Here is a 25,457-nt window from a genome sequence, read left to right on the forward strand (position 1 = left end):
GTCCTTGTTTTGATAACAAAAAAATCACAGTTCCTCATCTGTAAATCAGTACACATTGTTTTTTTTAGAATTAACCCTAAATTATTTAATCTTAATGTTATAATTAGAGTTTTTATGCAGAGAAATAAAATTTAGAGGCCACACTGATAATATCAGTATAGTTTAGGGATCATTAATATAATTAATCTTATCTATATATATCATGCGTTGTTTGTGCAATTGTGCACCATAGAAGAAAACAAGCAGGAGAAGAGGAGGGACAAAGCCCAATTTCTGTAATTTTCCCCCTCCATGTCTTTAATTTTGCAAATTCGTTGCTTTCTCATTAGTTTTTAGTTGTTTATTACTTGTAAATCTGCAACCCACTTGTCTTGATTTTTAATTTCGTTGTGAAAATTCAACCTTTGTTAGGTGTTTTCATCAGTAGCATAATTTCAATTTTTGCTGTACTGTATGCAAGATTGGAGGTTCTTAACTTCTTAAGCATGCTAGGTGTTTGTTAAGTTGCCTGTGAGAACCACAACCGAAATGTTGAGAAAACCCCCAATTTTTTAATACTCTGGAGCAGGGGCAGATACAAGGGGCCAGGCCCCCCTGCCGCGGGAACCATCCTTAGTATTAGGGCTGTAAACGAGCCGAGTCGAGTCGAGCTTTGACCTGCTCAGGCTAGACTCGTCAGAAAATTGATGAGCCCGAACTCGAGCTCACGAGTTGTTTGCGAGCTTGTTAACGAGTTTTTTCACGAGTTTTGTTCGCAAATAGCTCCTTAATTCAGTTCATAAACTTCGATCGCGAACAACTCATTAGTTATGTTCATGATTTGAATTTTTTTTAATACATAAAACTAAATTTTACACAAAACTAAGTTGTTTTACATTTTCCCTTTATAGAAATATTATTATTAAAAAAATAATCGAATCAAGCTTGCTCACGGGCGTGTTCACGAACAATATAATCGAGCTTCGAGTCGGCTCGCGAGCTTTCGAGCCGAGCTTCCTCGTACTCAAGCTCCGCTCATTTATAAATTGAGCCGAACTGGATTGAGCTTTTATCAAGCCAAACACCGAGCTTCTCATGAGCGGCTCGGCTCATTTACAGCCCTACCTATTATGGATGGTTTCGGCCCCTTTTTTGTTTCCCATAAATTAAGTTTCAGAGTGGTTAATTTGTATTTAATTAGAAAATCTAACTTGATTAATACATGATAGGCTTTGTTCAAAACGACCCAATCTTACTTTTACGGTCCAAATCTAGCTTAACTTTGAGAACCACTCAGATGATAACAGATATATATATATACGAAAAAATTTGAGCAAGTTCGATTTATCAATTTTTTTTTACTCAGGCACACGTAAAATTGGCCTCCCAACGGACCAATCCTGTATTCGACACTGCTGACGTAATTGACTGCTCAAATATTGCAATCTAGTTCTTTGATTTCTACAATTTCGTTGTTCTTATCTGTTCTCACATCTCTGGATATTTATAGAATTGGTTGTCCTGCTGGGTGGAGATGAACAATAGCGCCGGAATTTCAATATCTGGCGGAGGATCTGCTGCAGGAACAAGTTCATGGGTATCACCAACGGCGGTCTCAACTTCCGGGAGGCGGATTCAGAGGGAAATGACGGAGCTCAATAATGATCCGCCTCTTGATTGCTCTGCAGGCCCCAAGGGTGACAATCTCTATCACTGGGTTTCCACTGTGATTGGGCCCTCAGGTTCCATCTTTTCCTCCATTTCTGTTTTCCTATCAGTTTTATGAATTTTGATGCAACTGGAAACGGAAACGGACATTGAAACATTATTTCTAAAACATAACCTTTGTAAAATAACATTCAAACTAAAACACACGGAAACGAAAAGCAGGAACGGTACTAAAGAAAAGTGTCCGTGCAACATGGACTGACCCTTGAATGTTATTGGGGAAAATCATACCGATGATCACTTAAGTTCGGACAATGTTTTCAATCAGGTCAAATTTTCACTAGAAATGCTGACTAGGACGCTTAGTAAACTCAACTAGACTACATAAGTGCCGCAACCTTCATAAAATACCCTTCAAACCAAAATAGACACAAATCGAGAAATGCAGAAACGCTACTAAAGAGAAGTGTATGTGGGCTGGCCCTTGAATGTTTTTGGGGAAAATCATACCAATGATCACTTGAGTTCGGACGATGTCCAATAAGTTCATAAAAAGTTTATATTCAGGTCAAATTTTCACTAGAAATGCTGATTAGGCGTAAACACGGGCCTAACTCACCCAAAAGGTAATTGTCTCGTATATATAAAGAGCCATATAGCCAGTGGCGGAGCCAGAGCTCAAAGTCCGGAGGGGCTCCACTGCACGAACATTTTTTTTCTTAATAACAACTTAAGGCTTTGATTCATAGTAATCAAATCAAAATTTTCAAATTTTTGATAATGTAAGGGTAAATTTGATCTTAATTGGAAACGTTAAGGCGCGAAACAACTGAGCTTCAATAGAGTGAGATTCGAACATGAGACCAATTGTATGTGGAGGTTCCTTTAATTACCACTAAGACCAACTATGCAAACTTAATTTTATGTCACATAATCACGTCCTATATTATCAGTACTAACTTTAACTATCTTGGGGGGCTGTTCGGGACTGAACCACTGTTCCTCAAGGGTATTCCGGAGGGCCGGAGGGTCGGCCGACCCTCCTTCCCTCCCCCTCTGGATCCGTCCCTGCATATAGCTATCCAATTTAGCAATGTGGGATATTTAACTCTAGGACGCTTAGTAAACTCACCTAGACTACATAAACGCCACAAGTATTTACTTACTGCCACGTGGTGGCACCCATTTACTAGGTTAGAGGTTAAATGAAGCACCGACTCAGGTGCGAGTGTCGGCGTGGCAAACGACATTTTTAAAAAATACGAGACACGGGTGCAGTGGGACACGATAAATTTCTATATAATTAATTATATATATATTACATATAAAAATATATAAAAAACATAAATAAGATTTAAAAGTGATAAAAATACATAAATTACAGCACATTATTTCCTGCCTATAGAAGGTAAATGTGTCATTTTTCAGTCCAATTATTTTTCGGTATAATCATATTTGTTTAAGCAAAACTATTTTGGAGACTAACTTTAGGAATATTTATAAGTATAAATGTGTCATTTGTAGGCATACAAAGGGTAAATTCTGCTTAGCTCCTTACCCGAGAGGAAATAACCTCTTGGTTTTTTCTTTTCAAAAACTGGTCACGGTGGGACACGTTTTTTCTGGGTGCGATTCCGGCCTTGTCCCCGTGTACGACGAGTCCGACACCGTCATTCCAATTCCCTGGAAGAGTCTGTGCTTCATAGTCAAAAACTCTTATACCGGTGTTTGGTGAAAAACGGTTTGACTCAAACCACTAATTTGGAAAGAGTTGGTGAAATGAGCTTTTTCAAATGGAGGATTGAAACATTTATATTAAAAGACTATTTTGTCTCTAATAGTTACCCGCTATTAAGCAATAAACTAAAGATTTACCAAGTTTACGCAAACAGCTAGTCAAATCTCCTAAACAAAAAGTTAATCATCTAACCGCTAATGTAAAGCTAATTGCTAAACTATAAATTCTATTTGCCAAACAGGGCATTGTGTGCCAAGTAGCAGTGAATTAATACACGCGGCGGTTACATGGTCCGGTTGAATTGTCTAAGCGTCCTAATCAGTATTTCCGGAGAGAGTTTGGCTTGAAAATGTTCAAAGTGACTTTATTGGTACAAAATGCAAATATGATTTATTTTATCGATACAAATGAATTTTGGTGACCGTATTGAGATATTGTTCTAACGATAAAAATTGGTCTTGGAATTTTTATTTTTGCCTACTTTGATCATTATTCCTTTTTCTTTTTTCTTAAATACTTATGTAGGAACACCATACCAAGGAGGCATATTTTTCCTGGACATAACATTTCCAACTGATTATCCATTCAAACCTCCAAAGGTATGTTCTGCATTTGTATCTTATGATATTGAGCAGCTCACGAACAGAATTTTGAGCTGGAGCTCATCAATTTTCTGACGACCTGAGCCTGAGCAGGCCAGAACTCACTCGGCTCGGCTCGATTACAGCCTTATCTAGCAACTAGGTCTGGTTACATAGAGGTCATTGTTGTCGAATGACATGATTCAGTTCTATCTGTATTTGTTTTCCACGAAGAATTAAAAAAATACGAACGACTAATTCAGAGATGTAGACAAATAATATGCTACAAAGAATTGCTTTCTTTGTTTCACAGATTTGATTTCATAAATTTGACTCCGAATACATGTTTATAGTTGGAAATTTCAATAAAAAAGACAGCACTGTTCAAAACCAAGTCCGATTGGACCGCCTAGGCACTCGAAATTGAGAACCTGCCTGATTTTTTCCGATTAGTTCCTTTTGGCTATTTTTTGGCCCCTAGGCGATTTTTGGCCGCTTGGATGCCGCCTAGGCTGCTTAGACACCGCCTAAGCGGCACTGGACAAAAGCATTTTTTTTTACTTTATTATAATTCAGTTTTTTTTTTAGTTAGCCGACCCGGAATCATTTCAGGACTAAGGCTTTGTTGTTGTTGTATTATAATTCACTTTTGAACATTGTTGAATGATTATTCGTGAATTGTGTTTATTATTTTCGAATATTTTGGTTTAATTGCGTTCTCTGCTTGTTTCCGTGGTATGGTAAGGCTTTAAGGACACTATTTAATAACTTTTGGTGAATTATATTACTTGTGAACATTATATTTTATTTGTTTGAGTTGTTTCAATGATATTGTTGCCGATATGTTGATGTTTACACATTTTTAAAGATATATGGTATAAATATACGTGTTTTTGGATACTATAATACATATTTTAATTGAATTTATACACAATTTTGTTGATTTACAAATAAAAAATACAAATCCGATCATTGTAATAAGATAGCTTTGCAGGTAGTATTCAGAACTCGGATCTACCATTGTAATGTTGATTCTGCTGGCAACCTTAGTTTGGATATCTTGAAGGATGGCTGGAGTCCAGCTCTTACTCTAACTAAAGTTCTAGTCGCGATCCGGTCAATTTTCACCCAGCCTGACCCTTGTAAGTTCCTAATTCTATATCATATCTTCAAATGTGTTTGTAAACGTTCAGTTATGGTTAGCGATTCGGGCAATTGACTCGTTGAAAAACACATTCCTGTTAAGCTCAAGATATGTAACTAAGAGCTATGTTTCACGGAAACTGAAATGGAAATGAAACATTAGAGCATCTTCAATATCCTCTTAGTTGGACTCGTAAGTTAAAATTTGAGGAAAGAGTTAAAAACCAACTCCAACAGCTTCTTAGTGACTCATCAAATCACGAAGAGCCTCTCCATCATCTCTATTATTGAGGAGCTCTTAGTGCCTCTTATTTTATTTTTTATTAATAATTTATTATTGACTAGTCTCTTTCGTCTTACTATTGTTTAATATAAGGCCTACATCATCCCAAAACTGCAACTGACTCCATGAACTTTAAAACATTACAACTAACCTCCTTGACTTATTTATTTGGAACAAATAACCCCTCAAATTGGTTAATATATGTGATTTTTGGAAGTTTTTTTTTTTTTTTTTGCCTTTTTGTTAATGTATCAGCATATTAGTTAGATGTAGCAGCAGATATTTTGGACATTTTTTTATTTCTGTTGTACTATGAAGCACGGACACGGGTGCGGACACGGCAAACGGCATTTTTACACGGCAAATTTTAGGAGAACTGGCATGAGAAGGAAGAACCCAGGAGAGAAGAAATTGTTTCTGATTATTCCCAAACAAAAACGAAATCGTGATGTTAGGAGAACTGCGATGTACGCAGCACAGGGGTTAAATTCGCGATTTGCGCAGGAAGGAGAGAAGACCTAATTCTAATTCGTGCGATAGAGATTATAATTTAGGATTTTTGACAAATTGCATAATTGATCCTTAAATTTTATAAAAAAAATTAAAAAAAACCCTAATTTTTAACTTTTTTTTTACCCCAGCCGTGTCCCGCCGTGTCCCCATCCGTGTCCCCCGTGTCCCCATCCGTGTCCCATTTTCCGGCCGTGTCCCCGCCGTGTCACCGCCGTGTCCGGCCGTGTCCCGCCGTGTCCCGCCGTGTCCGGCGAGTCCGACTCGGCCACGGCGACCCCGGGGAAGAGTCCGTGCTTCATAGCTGTTGTAATGTTATTTGTTTCAAATAAGAAACTTGAGGGGTTAGTTATTCCAAATAAACAAGTTGAGGGCTTATTTGTTCAAAATAAGCAAGTTGGGGGTTAGTTATAATTTTTTGAAGTTCAGGGATCATTTACAGTTTTTGAACAACTTGGGGGGCTGGGGATGTATTAGGCCATAATATAACAATAATACTAATTTTAATGATAAAATAATAATTGAGTGAATAAGAGGAGTATTATGGGAGATAATATGTATTAGTCACTCCTCAAATCAGTGGTTTAGAGAGTGGACTTAGACCCGTTTGTTTCACATGTTCCTGTTTGCTGTTACTGATAGGTAGTAGATATTAGTTGATTTTTCTATTTTGAATTTTTACCAAATGCATTTTTGTCTCCCGTTTAGACTTAAAAGGAAAACAACAGTTCCGAAAATTGAAAACAAACGGGTACTTAGAGTCTCTTGTAGATGCTTTTATTTTTGAAAAACTATAGCTAGGAAACAGTAATGAAAACGGAAAAGAAACTGAAACGAAAACAGATACGAAATGTGAAAATGCTAATAAAGAAGAGTTTCCGTGCAACATTGATTGACTAACATCAACAGTTCTTAGAAGGTTTTCATTTTGGAATACTAGCATGATCTGATAATGCTTACTGCAGTCTTTGTTAATTCATCAGTTTGGTCCTTTTTTTTTTGGTTTCACTTTTTGTCATCCGAGAGATGAAATCGGTTTTTCACTCGAAATCTGAATATTCTGCAGACAATCCTCTCGTCCCCGCGATTGCTCATTTGTATTTGGCAGACAGAGCAAAACACGACGAACTAGCTGCAGAGTGGACAATGCGATTTGCCAAGTGAATCTGATTGAACTTTAATTAAAAAGAAGAGTTTCGATATCACTTTTTTGGCTCACGTCTCTTTGTAAATTATGAACTGTAGAATTGGTAATAGTGTAAGAGATACTGATATTTCTAAATGAAAAAGAAAATCCGTGTTTTATATTTGTTTTAACGGAATGCGACAGGTATCTTACGAGTGCAAAATTTATTGAATAAAATTTAGATTGTTGATATGAAAATGCTCCTTCAAATGTGTGAAGTAAACAGCAAAGGCTCTAATCCCTGCTTGCTTCGAGTTTGTAAAGATGGTCACACGACTTCCGGTATGGTATCCAATGAATAGTGGCGTTGGTTAGTGATGTTTTAAATGCTCATCGTGGTGACGAAAACGGAAACAACAATGGTTTTATCGTTGGGAACAATAGAACCCTATGGGTCCGGGGGACATTTCGAGGAGAATTGTTTGAAACTGCATGGTAAGCCTCCCAAGTACGCGGGTCAAAATAATAATAGCAAATTTGCAAATGTGGCTATTCACGATGGTATTTTATTGCTTCCCCGTTATCCTCACCTTTGGTCACCATTTCAACTTACGAGTATGCTCGTTTAACTAGTGTCTATCAACAAATGTCTACAACTTTTGATTCGCAACAACCATCTTTCTCGCATCATCTTGCCTATCTTTCTAACTCATCTCGTAGTTAGGTTATTGACTCGAGGGATGTTGATCGTATGACGGATAACACGAGGATTCTTTCTTCTTTTAAGTCTTCTGTCAATTTACCTTTGTTAGTTTAGCCAATGAATCTACAACGTCTTTAATCGAGCGTGAGACACATATCTAACCTAAACTCTACAATTATCATTTTTATATTTTATATGTTATTCCAATTCTGACGAAGCGAATAAAAACAGATTGTCGTTAATAGTTGATTCGATGCATAAATATCTTACTAGAAACCATCAAAATTTCACGACTTTGATAATGTAAAAAATCATAATTTCATTAATCAATAGTCTCCTTCTTATGAAGGAAATTAGGCCTTTAAATAGGCAAAATAAAACCCTAAAAGAAACTGCAGTCCTAATTGGAAACGGAAAATGAAATCTGAAGACAAAATGAAAAATAGGAAAAAATGAAAGAAAAATCCAAAAATCGCCAAAAACACAAATGAAATTGAAGGTCTTGAAGGTCAAATTTGGCAAAAAAGACCAAAAAATCATTGTGAAGCAGTGAGTTTTTCTCCTTGGTCTGTTTCCATGCAAAATAGAGTCCGAAATTGCAAAAAACGTAACTCTATAACTTGTCAGAATTTATCGAATTGCCATAAAACGTAACTCTACAACTTGTTCCAAATAAGCAAGTTGAGGGGGTTAGGTGTCACAAATCTAAGTTCGGGTCCGTTGCAGTATTGGGACAGCTTGGGGGACTGAGAAGGTATTAAAGCCTAAGTTCATACATCTCCATTTCGGTAATCTATATATATAAATATAAAACAGTAACGATGGAGCTGAGTTATCACTTGCTTCTTTTTTACTGATAAAAAATATAATATAATATATTAATTTTAATTATATTATTATATTTATCTATAAAAAGATTATTTTATCCGTACTATATCTAAAGTCCTACATAATTTAAATTAATCCCTAAAATCTCTCTAATTTTCTTTTGCATATCTATATATAATATAAAACAGTAATGATGGAGTTGAGGTGTCACTTGCTCTTTTTTTTACTAATAAAAAATATAATATAATATAATATATAATATATTAATTTTAATTATATTATTATATTTATCTATAAAAAGATTATTTAAAGTAAATGAGAAAATAAAATAATAATATTTAATTTATATAGTACCTTTGTATCATTAATTGTAATTATTAGATTATATTTTTGTTAATATTTATATGTTAAGATGAATCTGTGCATTGCACGGGCCAAAAGCTAGTTGTTTTTCTAATTCTAATCGATATAATTGTTATCTGATCATTCAAACTCTTTAGTTTAAACATAGTATATGATTCCTAATCATCAATTAAGATTAATTCTGCTCATACAACAACCCGTTATTTCTATCTTCAACCTTAACTTCAAGATCCAACTCACACATCGAAACAATCAAACCCCTATTTTTGTGACGGTCTCTGTTTGCATACATTTTCTGAATCATATTTACAATCTATCCATTGATTCCAATTGATCAAATCCCCTAAAACCTTTTAAAAAAAAAATTAGATGACCGTCTATGTATTTCAAATGAGTAAAAAACCAAGTTTATTGGCACATTATTTGAATGTTTTTTCCCTCAATTAATTCACTTAATGAGAAATTAATCTTACTCAATTTGTTCACATTAATGACAACTAAAACTATAGTAACCACTAAAACGATTACATAATTATTAATTAACATTAATTTTTTTTTTTTTTTGTTATTGTTGAACTATACTTCGAACGATCAATCAACCACACAGATAAACAAAGTTCACAAAGATCACAGATTGGATCTTGAAACAGCAATCAAAAGAATACACACAGAATTTACCCTGGTTCGACTTAACTGCCTACATCCAGCAACTTCACTAATCGATGGAGATTACAACAAGATTGAAACAGTTTCCTCTCTAGAAACTCTCGTGTTTTCCCAATCCCCAATTTCAGTATATCACAGTGTACACTAATGACTTAGTCTAAGAATAATCTCTTGTGTGAAACTACTTCCCAACCCAGACCTTTTATAGCCTTTACAAGGTTGTGAAAATACCCAAAATATCCTTACTCAAAATGTACTAACTCAGCAAGACCTACTGACCAGTGGTAACACAGCAAGACCATGTTGACCTGTATTAACACCTCAGTACCATGCTGACCACAGCCATGCTGACTTGATAACTCAGCATTATACCGACTTGTTGAATTACTTCATGCTGACTTGATTACATACAATAATGCTGACTTGATAACCCAGCACCATTCTTGTAATAGAAAACAACGACGACTTACAATGCTGACTTGTTGACTCAGCATCATCAGCAAGTGATAGAAAACAACGACTTACAATCTCCACCTTGTCTTTCTAATCACTCCATCAACTAGTGAAGAAAAAATACACTCAAGGACCACTGACCATCCTAACCAGTTTCAAGCAATGTTCAAATTTACTACTTGAAACAGATTTGGTCAGCATGTCGGCTGGGTTATCCTCAGTTCCCACTTTCACCACCTGAACAGTACCAGTGCTAATCACATCCCTGACGAAATGCATTCTCACATCTATGTGTTTGGATTGCTCGTGAAATACTTGGTGTTTTGACAGATGTATAGCTCCTTGGCTATCACAGTAAATCTTCAAACCATCAATCTGTGTCACTCCAAGTTCCGTTAAGACTCCTCTCAGCCACATTGCTTCCTTTACTGCCTCTGTGACGGCAATAAACTCAGCCTCGGTTGTTGACAGAGTCACAACTGACTGTAGACTTGCCCTCCAACTTATTGCCGTTCCAAACACAGTGAATACGTACCCGGTTTGGGATTTTCTGGTGTCAATGCTACCAACATAATCAGAATCAACAAAACCTGCTACATCATCCACTAGGGCTTCAGCTCCACCATAACTCAAACCTTTACTCAGTGAGCCTTTGACATACCTCAGCACCCACTTCACCGCTGACCAATGTGCTCTTCCTGGATTTGCCATGAACCTGCTAATGAGACTCACAGCATGAGCCAAATCTGGGCGTGTACAGACCATCGCGTACATTAGACAGCCTACAACACTAGAATATGGCACCCTCTCCATGTCTTCCTTTTCCTCATCAGTTTGAGGACTCTGCTTACTGCTCAGCTTGAAGTGACTTGCAAGTGGAGTGAGAACGGCCTTTGAATTCGTCATACCAAAACGTTCTAACACCTTGCTCAGATAAGCTGACTGACTTAGGAACAGCTTCTTTCTTCCTCTGTCTCGAGAAATTTGCATTCCTAAAATTTTCCGTGACTGACTTAGTTGTGCCTTTAACTGATTTATGGCTGCTTTGTTGTGACAAGCTATAAGCATGTCATCAACATATGGAATTCCTGACTTATCATAAACTCATCGAACTTCATGTACCACTGTCTAGGGGACTGTTTCAGACCATATAGAGACTTCTTAAGCAAACATACCCACTGGTCTTTATCTCCTATTTCAAAACCCTCTGGTTGTTGCATATATATGACCTCATCCAGGTTTCCATGAAGAAAAGCTGTTTTGACATCTAACTGTTCTAATTCTAGATCAAAACGAGCTACAAGAGAGAGAATAATCCTTATAGACCTATGTTTAACAACCGGTGAATAGATTTCATTAAAGTCTATACCTTCCTGCTGAGTAAACCCTTTGGCCACCAACCTAGCTTTAAACCTAGGTTTCTCTACACCAGGTATCCCTTCCTTTCTTTTAAACACCCACCTTGAACCGACCAACTTCTTATCAGGAGGTTTATCTACCAAAATCCAAGTTTCATTTTTATCAAGGGATTTTATCTCATCCTTCATAGCGTTAAGCCACTGTTCCTTGTCAACCGAATTTACAGCTTCCCTATAGGTTACAGGTTCAGATTCTTGTACTTCCTTAGCAACACTAAATGCATAAGCTACAAGGTCCTCAAAATCATATCTAACCGGGGCCCTAGGGACTCTTCTTTCACGGTCTCTAACAAGTCTATAGCTTTGACTGGACTCAGTAGAATTACCATCACTGACTTCTTGCTCGGTTTTACGGGTGTTTTCACTATTTTCTTCAAGCTCCACCTCATTCTTAACACTCTCAAGGTTTTGAATGGACTCAGGACTACTCGGTTCTAACTGAGTTTTCTCTTGGTTTTTCTGATAAGGAAAATCCATCTCATTGAACACAACATTTCTGCTGACTATGGATTTCTTATAACCAGGTTCTAGGCACCACAACTTATAGCCCTTGATTCCTATAGGGTAGCCTATAAAAACACATCTTAGAGCCCGAGGTTCTAATTTTTCCTGTCTAACGTGTGCAAAAGCTGAACAACCAAACACTCTAAGTTTTTCATAATCCTAAGGGTGATCAGACCACATTTGCATATGTGTTTTAAAACCTATAGCAGACGATGGGCACCTATTGATTAGGTAACACGCAGTTTGCACTGCTTCAGCCCAGAAAGACTTTGGGAGACTGGATTGGATTAACATACACCTAACTCTTTCTAGGATAGTCCTATTATACCTCTCTGCTAGGCCATTCTGCTGTGGAGTTCCAGGAACGGTATGATGTTTGGTTATACCTGACTTCTTGCACAAAGTGATGAAATCTTTGTCAAGAAACTCCAAACCATTGTCGGTTCTCAACCTTTTGATTTTGTTTCCTGTTTGGTTTTCCACTAACACTTTCCAATCCTTGAACGTTTGCAAAGCCTCATTCTTATGAGCTAGAATATAAACCCATACTCTTCTAGAGTAATCATCAATAAGGGTCATAAAATAGGTCCTCCCACCATGAGACTTAGTTCTTGTTGGCCCCCATAGGTCAGAGTGAATGTACTCAAGAATGTCTTGGGTTCTATGTGTTGCTGACTTAGGAAACTTGACTTTACTTGACTTTCCTAAGACACAGTTCTCACAGAAATCTATCTTTCCTATGTGATCTTTACCAAAACAACCCTGCTTCCTAAGTTCATGTAAACCAACTTCACTCACGTGACCTAGTCTAAGGTGCCAAAGATTGGTTCTATCAATTTTAGACTCGGTGAGATTTGCTGTAGAGACTAACACAGTACTACCTAAGAGTGTGTATAGGCCATTACTCATGGTACCTTTCATAACAACTAAAGATCCTCTAGCTATTCTTATGATACCCCATTCGGCTCTATAATTGTATCCTTGTTTATCAAGCGTACCCAAAGAAATTAAATTTCTTTTCAGTTCTGGCACATACCTCACACCGGTCATAATCCTTTCTTGACCATCGAACATCTTCAGCCTAATGGAGCCTTGACCCAGTACCTTGCACAACTTGTTGTTGCCTAGAAGAACCCTCCCACCTTCTTCTTGAAAGTCTTCGAACCACGTCCTGTTGGGAGTCATATGGAACGTACATCCGCTGTCCAAGATCCAGTCAGTGTTTGGATCTTTATCAGTGACAGCAAGAACTTCAGCGCTCTCATAACCTTCTTCTACCACAGCGGCTTCGCCTTGATCTTTAGGCTGACCTTGACTCTTCTTCCTTTCAGGACAGTTTTTCCTGAAATGTCCTTCCTTATGGCAGTGAAAACACTTGTAGACGTTGCCTTCTTTATTGCTTGAGGATGGAGTTTTGGACTTTTTCCCGTTCTTGTTCTTTGGCTTGTGAGAGTCCTTTTTCTCAGACCTTCCACGAACAAACAATCCTTCTGCAGCTTCAGTGTTGGTGTTGGCCTCAATCTGTTTTGACTTTAGAGCCATAAGAACTTCTTCCAGACTTAGTGTTTCTCTAGCGTACTTCATGGTTTCAACGAAATGACTGAAAGAATGGGGTAAAGAATTCAAGATCATTATGGCCTGATCTTCATCTTCAATCTTTACCTCTATGTTCTCTAGGTCAATTATGATCTTTGAGAAATCATCAAGATATTCTTCTACTGGCTTGTCCTCGTTCATCTTGAAGCCGAAAAGCTTTCCCTTAAGATAAACCCGATTGGTGAGTGTCTTCGTCATGTACAACTGTTCAAGCTTGAGCCAAACCCCAGCAGCTGAGGTTTCCTTCGAGACTTCTCTCAGCACCTTATCGCCAAGATACAGGACGATCGTACTGTTAGCCAATTCAAGAAGATCTTCTTTCTCCTCCTTCGTCATTGTCGCCGGAAGTTCTTTCTCGCCCTTCAGAGCCTTCGCAACCTTCATTTGAACCAAGATTGCTTTCATCCTCTGTCTCCATAGAGCAAAATCTCCCTTACCATTGAAACGCTCGATCTCGATCTTTGTAAAACCCATTGCTCTGTTTCTTGATTAGCTCTGATACCAATTGTTGAACTATACTTCGAACGATCAATCAACCACACAGATAAACAAAGTTCACAAAGATCACAGATTGGATCTTGAAACAGCAATCAAAAGAATACACACAGAATTTACCCTGGTTCGGCTTAACTGCCTACATCCAGCAACTTCACTAATCAATGGAGATTACAACAAGATTGAAACAGTTTCCTCTCTAGAAACTCTCGTGTTTTCCCAATCCCCAATTTCAGTATATCACAGTGTACACTAATGACTTAGTCTAAGAATAATCTCTCGTGTGAAACTACTTCCCAACCCAGACCTTTTATAGCCTTTACAAGGTTGTGAAAATACCCAAAATATCCTTACTCAAAATGTACTAACTCAGCAAGACCTACTGACCAGTGGTAACACAGCAAGACCATGTTGACCTGTATTAACACCTCAGTACCATGCTGACCACAGCCATGCTGACTTGATAACTCAGCATTATACCGACTTGTTGAATTACTTCATGCTGACTTGATTACATACAATAATGCTGACTTGATAACCCAACACCATTCTTGTAATAGAAAACAACGACGACTTACAATGCTGACTTGTTGACTCAGCATCATCAGCAAGTGATAGAAAACAACGACTTACAGTTATATTGAGCTTTTATAAAAAAAGATATATAGATTTCCAATTCCCAACATTTTCAAATATTAAAATCTCAAATCTCTCTTACTATCTATGTTCTTCAAGAAGGTATGATTTTCTCTTATGAAATTTCTATTAGAAAATCAGAAAATCCAATATCTGTCGCGAGGAATTTTAGATATGATTAAATTAAAAAACAGAAATAGAAAAATATATAAACAGTAAAACTGGAAATTAAAGAATGTATTAGCAGTTTTCTTAAGATAAATTCCGTCGCTATTGACGATCGTCTCCCAAAATATAATATAATAAGTCTCTAATAAATTTTTGACAGTTCCATTCGGTATAAATAGAACTGTAAAAGACATGTATACGAATATGGACAGACACGACTATTTGCGAATAGATACGACTATTCATAAACAAACACGACTATCCATAAACAGAGGTATTCGTTGATAAATAAATTAATTTCATAATTTTATTCATTTTTTCTAACAATTTCAAGGGTTTGGATTTACCATAAATATAGGGTAATTAATTTATTAGTCCCTATATTTTGGCAAAACATTTAATCCCTATATTTTCAAAAACACACGGTAAGATCCTTAATCTTTTTCTCTATGAACTGTTTCGTCCCTAGCGTTTTTCTCAGTGAACTGTTTAGTCCCTATCGTTAGACTCTCATGAAGATTCTGTTAGTTAATTTGGATTTAAGTCAAAATCTATTTAAAAAAATGTAATGTCTTAACTACCCTTTACCACGAAATCAAATATATAAGACCATTATCTTCATTGTTTCTCATCTCTGCGTTCTTCTGGTTCATTAGAGTCGGTTATGGGTTAGAGATTCAATCATTTCTCCATTTTTTTTAGCGCGAGTTGTGAGAGAAAGACATAGAGGTGTGAATTGCTTTTGACTGATAAATAGTAAATGGTAATTTAGTCATTTCCGAATTCATAAACGGTAAAAAAATCTAACAAACAGACGGAAGGACTAAACAGTTCACCGAGAAAAAAGTTAGGAACCTTACCGTGTGTTTTTGAAAACACAGGGACTAAACAATGTGTTTTATCAAAATATAAGGACTAATAAATTAATTACCCTTAAATATACGAAATCTCTATATAACTACCAAGATATTTGTAGTTCTATATTTGTAAAATTTTATAACTACCAAGTCATTATTATAATTACATGAAATCATAGGGTCTAATTTTGTAATTTGACCTTCAATAAAACCCCGTGTGTGCGTTTACAAGCTCGTTACTCAAGTTCCGTAGTGTTCTTAAACCCCAATTCCCAATTTTGGAACAGCAACACTTTCAAATAACTCCGACCACCGCTGATCTACCGCCGCTGAAGCTCTCTAGGTGACCTGCGTCGAGCTAACTTCTTCGAGGTATGATTTTCTCTTACGAAATCTCTATATAATCATCTTGTAGATTTGAAATTCACGATGTTGAAATAAACGAGTGGAGTATTTTTAGGTGTTTCAGGCAAAATTGTGCTGTGTTTTTCAGTCCTGAACTCAACGAATTCATGATTTCTTATTGCAATTATTAATTTACATTGAGTTTCTTTTTATATAGCATATAAAAGCAAAGAAAAGGGCGGCCGGAGGTTACAGTCTAGGGTTAAAGTCTGCGGACGCTTGAATCTATTCGCCGCAAACAACCGAATATACTACTTCAGGCAATTACTATTTTAATTAGATTTTTTGAATGCTTTTAATTAGAGTTTTAACTCTTGAAATACTGTTATATATACAGTTTTAGATTATTAATTTACACTCAGTTTCTTTTAATCCCTGCTATGTGTGTTTATGTAACTTTGGCTTTTTGCATTTTGTTGGAGCAGTTAACTACCAAATTTTGTTAGAGAAATTGATTATCCTAAAATTCTGATTGTTTATTCTTCTATGCTATCAGAACCTATTCAAATGGATAAAAAAGGGACAAATACAGAACAAGATGCTGTGGCGGAATTTATGCCGGAGGAGATTGTGATAGAAATTCTGTTGAGATTGCCAGTGAAATCTCTTTTGAGATTCAAGACAGTGTGGTATTCCATTATAAACAGTCCTGAGTTCATAAAGAAACATCTAAATCTTGCTCGTGCTGCCCGTTACAATCAGCACAAGAATTTCCTTGGCCTCCTCATTCCTGATGAGTATGCATCCTATCCCTGTCTTATGTACAAAGAAGATTCTGATGGCATTTTACATGCAAAAGAATTTGATTTTCCATTTAAGTCTTTTGATGGTCAAGGAAATGAGATTTATGTCCGCGTTTCTAACTCTTGTGATGGATTAATATGCTTCGTTACCCCCGAAGATCATAAGATACTCATATGGAATCCATCTCTCCCAACTGAGTATAAGATAATACAATCCCAATTGATTTTACATGCCGGTAATAATGTTGCAATCGGTTACGATCCTACCTCTGATGATTACAAGATTATAAATGTCTCTTCCAAATGCTCCTTTGATGAAGTTTACGCTGAATTTTACACTGTTTTAGTTGAAATATTTTCATTCAAAAGCAGCTCATGGAAAATCAAGAGAATAACTGGACCCAAATCAATCGCTACTTTTAGTTCAAAGTTTCTTTATGCTAAGAATGGTATCCACTGGGTTTCAGTAATGTCTTACTCTGAAGAAGTAGAAGAAGAAAAATACCGAGAAAGTTTGAATTATATGAATTTGCCTTCCAAGAGTCCATTTCAACCCTTTCGATGATCCTTGATTAGTTACAAGGAGTCTATTGCAATTTTAGATCTTACTGAAGAACAACATAAACTATGGGTCCTCGAAGACTATTGTGGGATGAAAAGCTCATGGAACAAAATTTTCAGTTTTAATTTTATTGCCCGTTTTTTCTCTTTCAACACCAGCTTTACATTGAATGAAGAAATGTTGTACTTCACACGGAAAGGTCAACTTAGAAAATTTGATCCACAGGATGGTAGCTTCAAGCCTGTTGTAGTTCAGGGTGATAAGATTACATACAATGAGAAGTGTTTTTACTCCGTTTTTGTATCTTCATATGTTGAGAGTTTAGTTTCGCCGATACGGTTGCAGTAGCTAAGGATATTGGCCACGTGATATTAATTGTTTTTTGTTTTATGATTATGTCTATTAATCAAATGACATATGTAATTTGGTTAGAAATAGCTAACTTATATTTCTGTTTTAATCAGAGATTAGCCATTATGCTTTTGCCTATTTAAAAGTGTTAAAAAATTCAATTGTACTGCGTTCCATAAACTGCTTGAGTTGAGAGAGATATTTTATGATTACTGCATATGGATCTCATGGCCAAGCTCTGAGAGCTTTTGATTAAACATTTGCACCAATCTAATAGAAGCTTTTTGACACGAAAACACGATTTATGGGGACAATGATAATTGTTTTTGTGTTATCTCTATCGTATAGCGCTGTCAATCAGTTGGAGATTTCTCATTCCCGTTGGAGACTTGGCTCGTTGGGGACGGGGAATCCCCATGGGGCAGGGATGATTTTTATTTTGTCCCCGATAGTCGGGGACGGGGTGGGTATAGTTACAAGTGTCCCGTTCCCGTCTCCGAATGTCCTTAATGGGGATCCCTAACGGATCCCTGTCTAAATACCTGAATATAAAAAAAAATTAAACTAAAAAAATATGTGATTTAGGTAAATAAATAAATAAAAAAACTAAAATGATTGAGAAGTAAGAGCTCTAACTAGGTTGGTTTAAAATGGAAACGATATATATGCAATTAAGAGTGGAAATTATAAAATTAAAAGCGAATAAATAATGCATGCACGAGAGATGAGGATCTTGGATAACCAGAACCTTTAAAACTTTGAAAAAAAAGTAAAGAAATTATAAACTTAAACGGGGATGGAGATTCCTCGTGGGGGGGGGGGGGGGGTGATAGCCAAATTTTCCCCCCATATGTTATTCGGGGATAGGGACGGAGAATTCCTGATAGGCCAGTGGTCAGGGATGGTTAATGCAATCCTCACCCCACCTCGTCCCGTTTACAGCTCTATTATCGTATATAATCATGTATAATGTATAAATCTCTCAATCCGATTATGACTTAATTATCAGTTTTCACACCCAAAACAGTTCTACCAGTATTAATTATGTATCACACAACTTGTTACCGTTCTATTAGTATTAATTATGGGGTTAAATGCAACATTGCTCTGAACTTATATGATTACTTCAAAATAGTTGTCCAACTTCAATTTGTTTCAAAAAAAAAAATCACTCAACTTTGAGTTTTATCTCAATTAGGTCATTCCAGCGATTTAAGTGATTAAAAAATATTAAAATAATGATATGAGTGACACATCAACATGAGTTAACTTATATCTCCGACCGAAACGAAACGTGACAACCACATGTCGGTTATTTTTATGAAAAAAAAAACTAAATTTTGTTTTTTTTTCATAAAAATAACCGACATGTGATAGCTAGGTGGCGCACACATGAATGTGATGTGTTGTTTCGATCAGAATCTGAGTTGACTCATGTTGATGTGTCACCTATGTCATCATTCCGATGCTTTTAATCACTGAAATTGCCAGAGTGATCTAATTGAAACAAAACTCGAACTGGATTGATTTTATTGAACCAAGTTGAAGTTGAGTGACAACAATGTAAGTTCAATGACCAATATACGTTTAACCAATTAATTATATATGTAAGTTGTTTTAAATATATATTTTTAAAGTCAATAGATCATGGTAAATAGAACTGATAACATCGGGATATTATCGCAAGGACCAAAAGAGATAATCGCCTCAAATATGCCACGTGGCATAGGAAACCGCCCTGCGGATCCCCCTGGGTTAGCTCTAAGAGATCCGCTGGCGGATCTCTAAGGCGAATCTCTCCACTTACTTAAGTAACGGCTAACCGTCAACTCGGCCATAATGATCATTAAATGAATCATTAATAGTCTTAACCCGCCAGGTTAAGAGTAACTTGTAACCGCCATTAAATGAGCATTAATGGAGACTCTCTAGTTACCTAGAAGTTACAAATCCATCTACTATAAATAGCCTACGTCTAGGCTATCAAGGTACATTCACTCATACTTACTTTTCGCTAAGCTTTGTCCATTCAGTTTATTCACCATATTTGTTACTGACTTTGGCATCGGAGTGTCCCCGGCCGATCCCAACGGCGCCTCACAGGGACGTGATCCAGTCAGAAGTTTCACTAGTGTTATCAATTGGTGTGGTGAAGGTGGAATCCTTAACCCAATAAAGGATTTTTCGGTCACGTTGAAACATCATGAATGATGAAATACTAAATCCCTCCTCAGGGATCGAGTCGCCAGTAATCACACCATCCAGTGCTGGGCACACGGGTACGACCGCTCCCACAATGAATATCGATGGAAATATGCCCCCAGCATCCTTCCTTGATATGTGTGTTCTGGATATCGAGGCGCGATATGGGATTGAAATTGGAGACCGCCTTCGAGCGTTCACAACTATTCCTTATAGTAGTACGGTTTCTACGTCAGTGGTCTCGTCTCTACCTCCGTTAAACTTTGGTCTAGGACCAGGGGCTCGTAGCTCTTCATTCCTTCAAGCTCATAACGTTGACTCTACGGTAACTACCACGGCGCCAAGTGGATCACGACCAGTTATGAGGGAGCTGTTTCCTGGTGAAGGAAGCCGTAGGAATGACGTGGTCCCCCCTGGCGGATCAGAAGTTCCAAGGGTTAATCTTGATGGGCCGAATGTACCCAGACGACCACGGACGAATTCGTCCCTTGGGGGATTTAAAGAGCCCATTCACAAAAAGCACAGAAAGAACAAAGATAAGCAGCCAAGATCTCCTTCGCCCCGGCGAACAAAATCTTCACGCCGTGGCAGATCTCCTCCATCTACTGGTCGTAAAAGGAGTAAGAGACCGGAAAAAACGTCTCATTTAGGAGGACCGCCACCCCATCCATCTTCGGGAACTGTTGGACACACTTTGACAGGAGGTCAACAAGGAGGAAACGAGCTGAATCCTCCAAGCAAAGGAAGTGGGGGAGGAGGCAATGGAGGAGGAAGGGGAGGCGGACGAGGAGGACATTCGCCATCGGATTCATCGTCCGAATCGAGTTCTTCATCTTCTCCGAGCAGATCGCCACGAAGAGATCGTCCCAGGGCGGAGCCGGAGAATTTTGATGACAGAGTCAGAGCCCTAGTGCTTCAAATGAATGAAGAAAATGCTAGGCATAATCCATTCGCCAACAGGGATTCGCCTTTTGCGGCTTGGATTGAAGCAGAGGAAACTGAAAGAGCGTTTAAAATCCCTAATCTGGCAATTTATACAGGTAAGGACAACCCGGAAGCTCATGTTCGAAAATACAGAATCATGGCCAGACTCAATCGAGCCATCGAACCTGTGCTTTGCAAAATGTTTGTCACCACGTTAGGAGGCCCGACTTATTTGTGGTTTCAATCCCTACCTCCAGGCTCAATAAACAGCTTCGATCAATTGAGCAGGGAATTTTGTGCTAAATTCGCCGGTTGCATTCCTGCAGTGGTGAAATCCGGAAAACTTTTTGAGTTAAAACAAAAGGCGAATGAATCCCTCCGAGACTATGTAGACACTTTTAATCAATTGTGTATACAGATCGTTGACGTAGATATCTCCGTAGTTGTGGAATGCTTTGTGAGAAACACTACTTGTAAAAGTTTGCAAGAAGACCTCATCCGCAAGAAACCAACCAGCATGGCGGAATTAATGGAACGTTGCAAAGATTTTATAGAGGTAGATGATATTCGCCGAGGCTCACCATCATCGCCAAAGAAGGATCGAGGCGAATCCCGCTCCCGAGACTGAGATAGGGACAGAGACAAACGTCAAGATTCTCCTCGAAACAAACGAAGAGATTCCAGGAACAAATCAACATTTGTCACCTCCTTCACACCTCTTAATGCTTCTAAAAGTGAGGTTCTTATGTGGATCGAGAATAGCCAGCACAAACGGAGCATTTCATACCCCGAGCCAAAAGGGGGGGAATATACCAATAAAGGCAAGGATCCTAAAAATTATTGCAAATATCACAGGAAAAATGGCCATGATATGGATGCTTGCTGGGAGTTAGCTCGAGAAATTGAACGACTCATTGAAAGAGGTAAATTGGATCGGTTCATCCAAACGGAAGGAAAAGACGATGATAGATCCAAGGAGGATTCAAAGAAGAAAGGAAAGGGCACTATTAATGTCATAGCTGGCGGACCTGGTTATCAGCCAGCATCAAAAAAGGCAAAAATAATCAACCTTGATGGGATATCGTTAAATCGCCCTTTCTCAGACGCATGTCTGGAGATTGCACCCCATGCGGATGCACTGGTCGTCACAATGATAGTTGAAGGCTGGGAAATTAGACGGGTGATGATTGATACGGGAAGTTCATGTAACGTCATCACTCGAGAAGCATTCATCAAACTCAAAGTTGATCCTGTCCAAGTGGAACCAACTATGGTCGATATTCTGGGAGTCACTGGTCATACCATTCAGACGAAAGGCCAAGTTATTTTGGAGTGCGAACTTGCTGGGGATGATCAAGTTTGGAAAGGAGATCTGGAGTTTTCAGTCCTAGATAGACAATTGGCCTACAATATTATTCTCGGACGACCATTTATCTCCGAAGTTGCAGCCCTTATCTCTATTCGCCATCTAACACTTTACATTCCTACGGTCAAGGGGGGAGTGATGGTTAGAGGTTGTCAAAAAGTGGCTCAAGAGACTTATTCGGCTTCGTTAATGATTCGCCCTCAATCTAAAAAGGAAACAGAAGAGGAATGCACTACAATAGCAGTGGATAAGGATGATGCGGAGGACAATACGTTACCACACATGGCGAATCTCTTGTGCCGACATAAACACTTGGTCAGAGAATGAAATGCACCTATGGTCTTGAGTACTCTTTTTTCTTTAACAAGCTTTTTCCCACGAGGTTTTTCTTGTTAAAGGTTTTAATGAGGCTCATTTGCAAAGACCTATTTCCTGTAATAAGGTGTTTCTTCCATTAATAAAGATTGTTGGTTTTATTATCCATTTTCTTTTTTATGATTCACTACTGCAATATCAATATTCCAGTCATAAAAAGGAGGAATCTAACGCTCCTCACAATCACAACAGATCCTCCACTTGGCAGATCATGGTCACCAATAGAGTTAAAACGATCCTTGGACGCAAGGTCTTTACACTCTCTTGTCCTTCCCTAAGAAGGACTTACAAGTCCTACGGGCGGATCGTTTCACCTCAAAGATAGGTGGCAAAACGAACCCCTGGGCAGCTTTACTTCCTCTAAGGAGGAATAGAACAGCTTCAAACCTTCACAAAGGTTCATACGGTGAAGTATGGCTGGCCACCTACTTCAAACAAAAATCCTGAACATATTCACATTCAAAACACTATCGGGCACAAAGTGTAAAAGTGAATTAAATAGCAATGTTTGGAATCATACTGGTTTTTACAAAAACTTATACAAACAAAAACTAAATGATAGCAGGGGCATCCCCTTTTGCGCTTCCCTCACCCGCAGGGCACACCGGAGGATCCTTTTTCTCCACAGTTGTAGATTCGCCACCAAGGGATACCTCCTTGTCCCCTTTTGGTTCTGAATCAGCCTTGGACGGTATCTCCAGAAGATCATCCTCCACAGCTATGGTAGAAGGCTTAGCCTCAGGCAAGGTTCCTTTCATCCATCTTCTTACATAATCGCGGAGATACCCCTTGGCATCAGGCATCTTCTTGAACCTCGCCACATCCTCCGGCTCAGGAACGGCGAACTCAGGATCTGTGAAATCGATTTCGGGGTGAGCTAAGGAGAAATACGCCATAAGCATCTCTCCATAAAAGAATGCTTGTTCGCCTGCCGTGTATTCCGCCTCCCCGAGAGCATCTTCATGATTTTTAGCATCGGAGGCTATCTTTGCCTTTAACTTCTGTATCTCCTCGTCTCGGAGAATCAAAGCAGCTGTGGCAGAAGCCAAATTCGCATTAGCAGAAGAAAGGTTGGCATTGGCAACGGCAAAAGAAGAATTGGCATTTGCCAACTCTTTTTCCAGCTTCTCAACAGTAACCCTATCCTGAAGCAGCCCGTTCTCCAAGGTACGTAGGCGGGCGTACAGCTGAGAAAAGCAAAACAAGTTAGCCAAAAAGCAGAAACAAAGAAATCATCACACTCTTCCAAAAAACTTACTGAAAGAAGCTCTGATTTTCCCTTTTGGACATGGATCGATCTGGGGATTTGGTCATAACCCCTTTGTACTTCTCCTACTTGTCCTAGAGCTTCGTCCAGGTTATTCAAAAGCGATTCATCATCGAAAGTTCGTCCAGCCAACTTGACGGACCAAGATTCGCCAGTACTGGGCTTCGCCGTCTGCACAAGTAAGAAAGACCACACGCCACTTCAAAATCCGACAAGTAGGAAAAAGAATTAAGAGATGCATTACCTGAACCGTTTTTTCAGTAGTCTTGGCAGATTTAATGGCATCCGCCATTATCTTGGTACTCCCAGCGGTATTGGGCCGCCTCTTCTTTAGTGGCGGGTCAGTAGTCGTCTCCATAGGGCGTTTGCCCGTATCAGTTTGAGGGATAGCCTCTTGATTTTTCTTGCGGGCTTCCTCTTCTCGAAATTGCCTGCGCGTCTCTGCAAGAGCACGATTTGCCTTAGATGCAGCCCTGCCAAAAGAAGATATCAAAATAAATTAAAGCTCCAAAAATAAATAAGGTACCTTGATCAAATTGAGTTATTTTCGAGTAAACAAGTTGATCCTCCACTCGGCGGATCAAAGGAATGTCGCTCATCATGAAGGCTAAGGCATCCTCATAGGTCCAGGCATCCGCCTTAATTTGCTTCATGAGATCCGCCACAGCCTCATCACCAAGCGTTAAGATTCGCATGTCTCCCACCATATGTAGTGGACGAGAGTTCCAGACTAAAGGAAAGTCCAATGGCTCGTCCTCCTTTATCCTCACATAGAAGAAACTCTCATCCCAGCTATGCACGTTAGACATTTTGTGGTAGAAGGGCGAATAAACACCAAATTTGGCGAATGTAAGATAGGACTCCGACTTCCTCTTAGAAGGTTTGTGAAAGGCTCTGAAGATACAGCCATTATACGTTACGCCTAAATTCGACGCCAGATAACAATCCAAGGCCATATCAAGCCAACCATTAGGATGTAGTTGGCTGACAGCGATGTCAAAATACGAGAGGATATCCGCCAACATCTTGGGAAGAGGAAGGCGAAACCCTCTCTCAACATGACTACAAAAAATAGTAAAAAAGCCTGTCGGCGGATTGGAAGGGCGTTGATGTGAAGCAGGGAGTTGGGTTTCGTAGTTTTTAATCCACGGAAAGCGATCTGATAGGTTCGCCAAATCCGCGGCACTCATGCGAGACGAAGTGGATTCTGCTCGAGGTTTCTTCTTCCTAACAGGAACAGAAGAAGAAGCCATTGAACCCAGAAACCGGTTACGGACACCGGCCGGAGCGAAACTAGAAGGAAAAGAAGGATTTCCAGAGGAACGAGTCCGATAATGGCTCTGCGTCGAGTTATTGAACTCAGCTAAATCGGAATTAATTTCTCCGTCGAGAGATTGGGAATCCTCCGACGAAGACGAGGACCAACTAAAATCTACTTCAATGCGAGGAGAAGATGGCAAATTAAAAAGTTCTGAAGTTGACCCCGAAGACGAAGATGAACTTCTAAACATTCAAAAAATGATGTAAAGAACACTTACATGGAAATG

The 25,457-nt window shown here is 38.5% G+C and overlaps 1 protein-coding gene and 1 long non-coding RNA gene across 3 annotated transcripts; both read left to right on the top strand.

The window, feature by feature from the left end:
- The first annotated feature begins 229 nt into the window (after positions 1-229).
- On the top strand, positions 230-7,213 carry LOC136232063 (constitutive photomorphogenesis protein 10). 2 transcript variants are annotated; one of them, XM_066021107.1, is made up of 6 exons: positions 238-275; positions 1,346-1,399; positions 1,490-1,721; positions 3,911-3,984; positions 4,961-5,108; positions 6,969-7,213. In XM_066021107.1, the coding sequence occupies exons 3-6, from the start codon at positions 1,514-1,516 to the stop codon at positions 7,064-7,066; spliced, it is 528 nt and encodes a 175-aa protein (XP_065877179.1). In that variant the 5' UTR covers positions 238-275; positions 1,346-1,399; positions 1,490-1,513; the 3' UTR covers positions 7,067-7,213. The 2 variants fall into 2 exon arrangements, with proteins under 2 accessions (XP_065877180.1, XP_065877179.1); XM_066021108.1 differs by lacking the exon at positions 1,346-1,399 and having other exon boundaries at positions 230-275.
- Positions 7,214-15,970: 8,757 nt separating this feature from the next.
- LOC136231972 (uncharacterized) lies at positions 15,971-17,726 on the top strand. The gene is made up of 3 exons (XR_010690208.1): positions 15,971-16,087; positions 16,278-16,380; positions 16,617-17,726. It is a non-coding gene; the product is annotated as an uncharacterized lncRNA (long non-coding RNA).
- Positions 17,727-25,457: the final 7,731 nt, after the last annotated feature.

The sequence above is a fragment of the Euphorbia lathyris genome, chromosome 6 (genome assembly GCF_963576675.1).
Source record: "Euphorbia lathyris chromosome 6, ddEupLath1.1, whole genome shotgun sequence".
Lineage (NCBI taxonomy): Eukaryota > Viridiplantae > Streptophyta > Magnoliopsida > Malpighiales > Euphorbiaceae > Euphorbia > Euphorbia lathyris.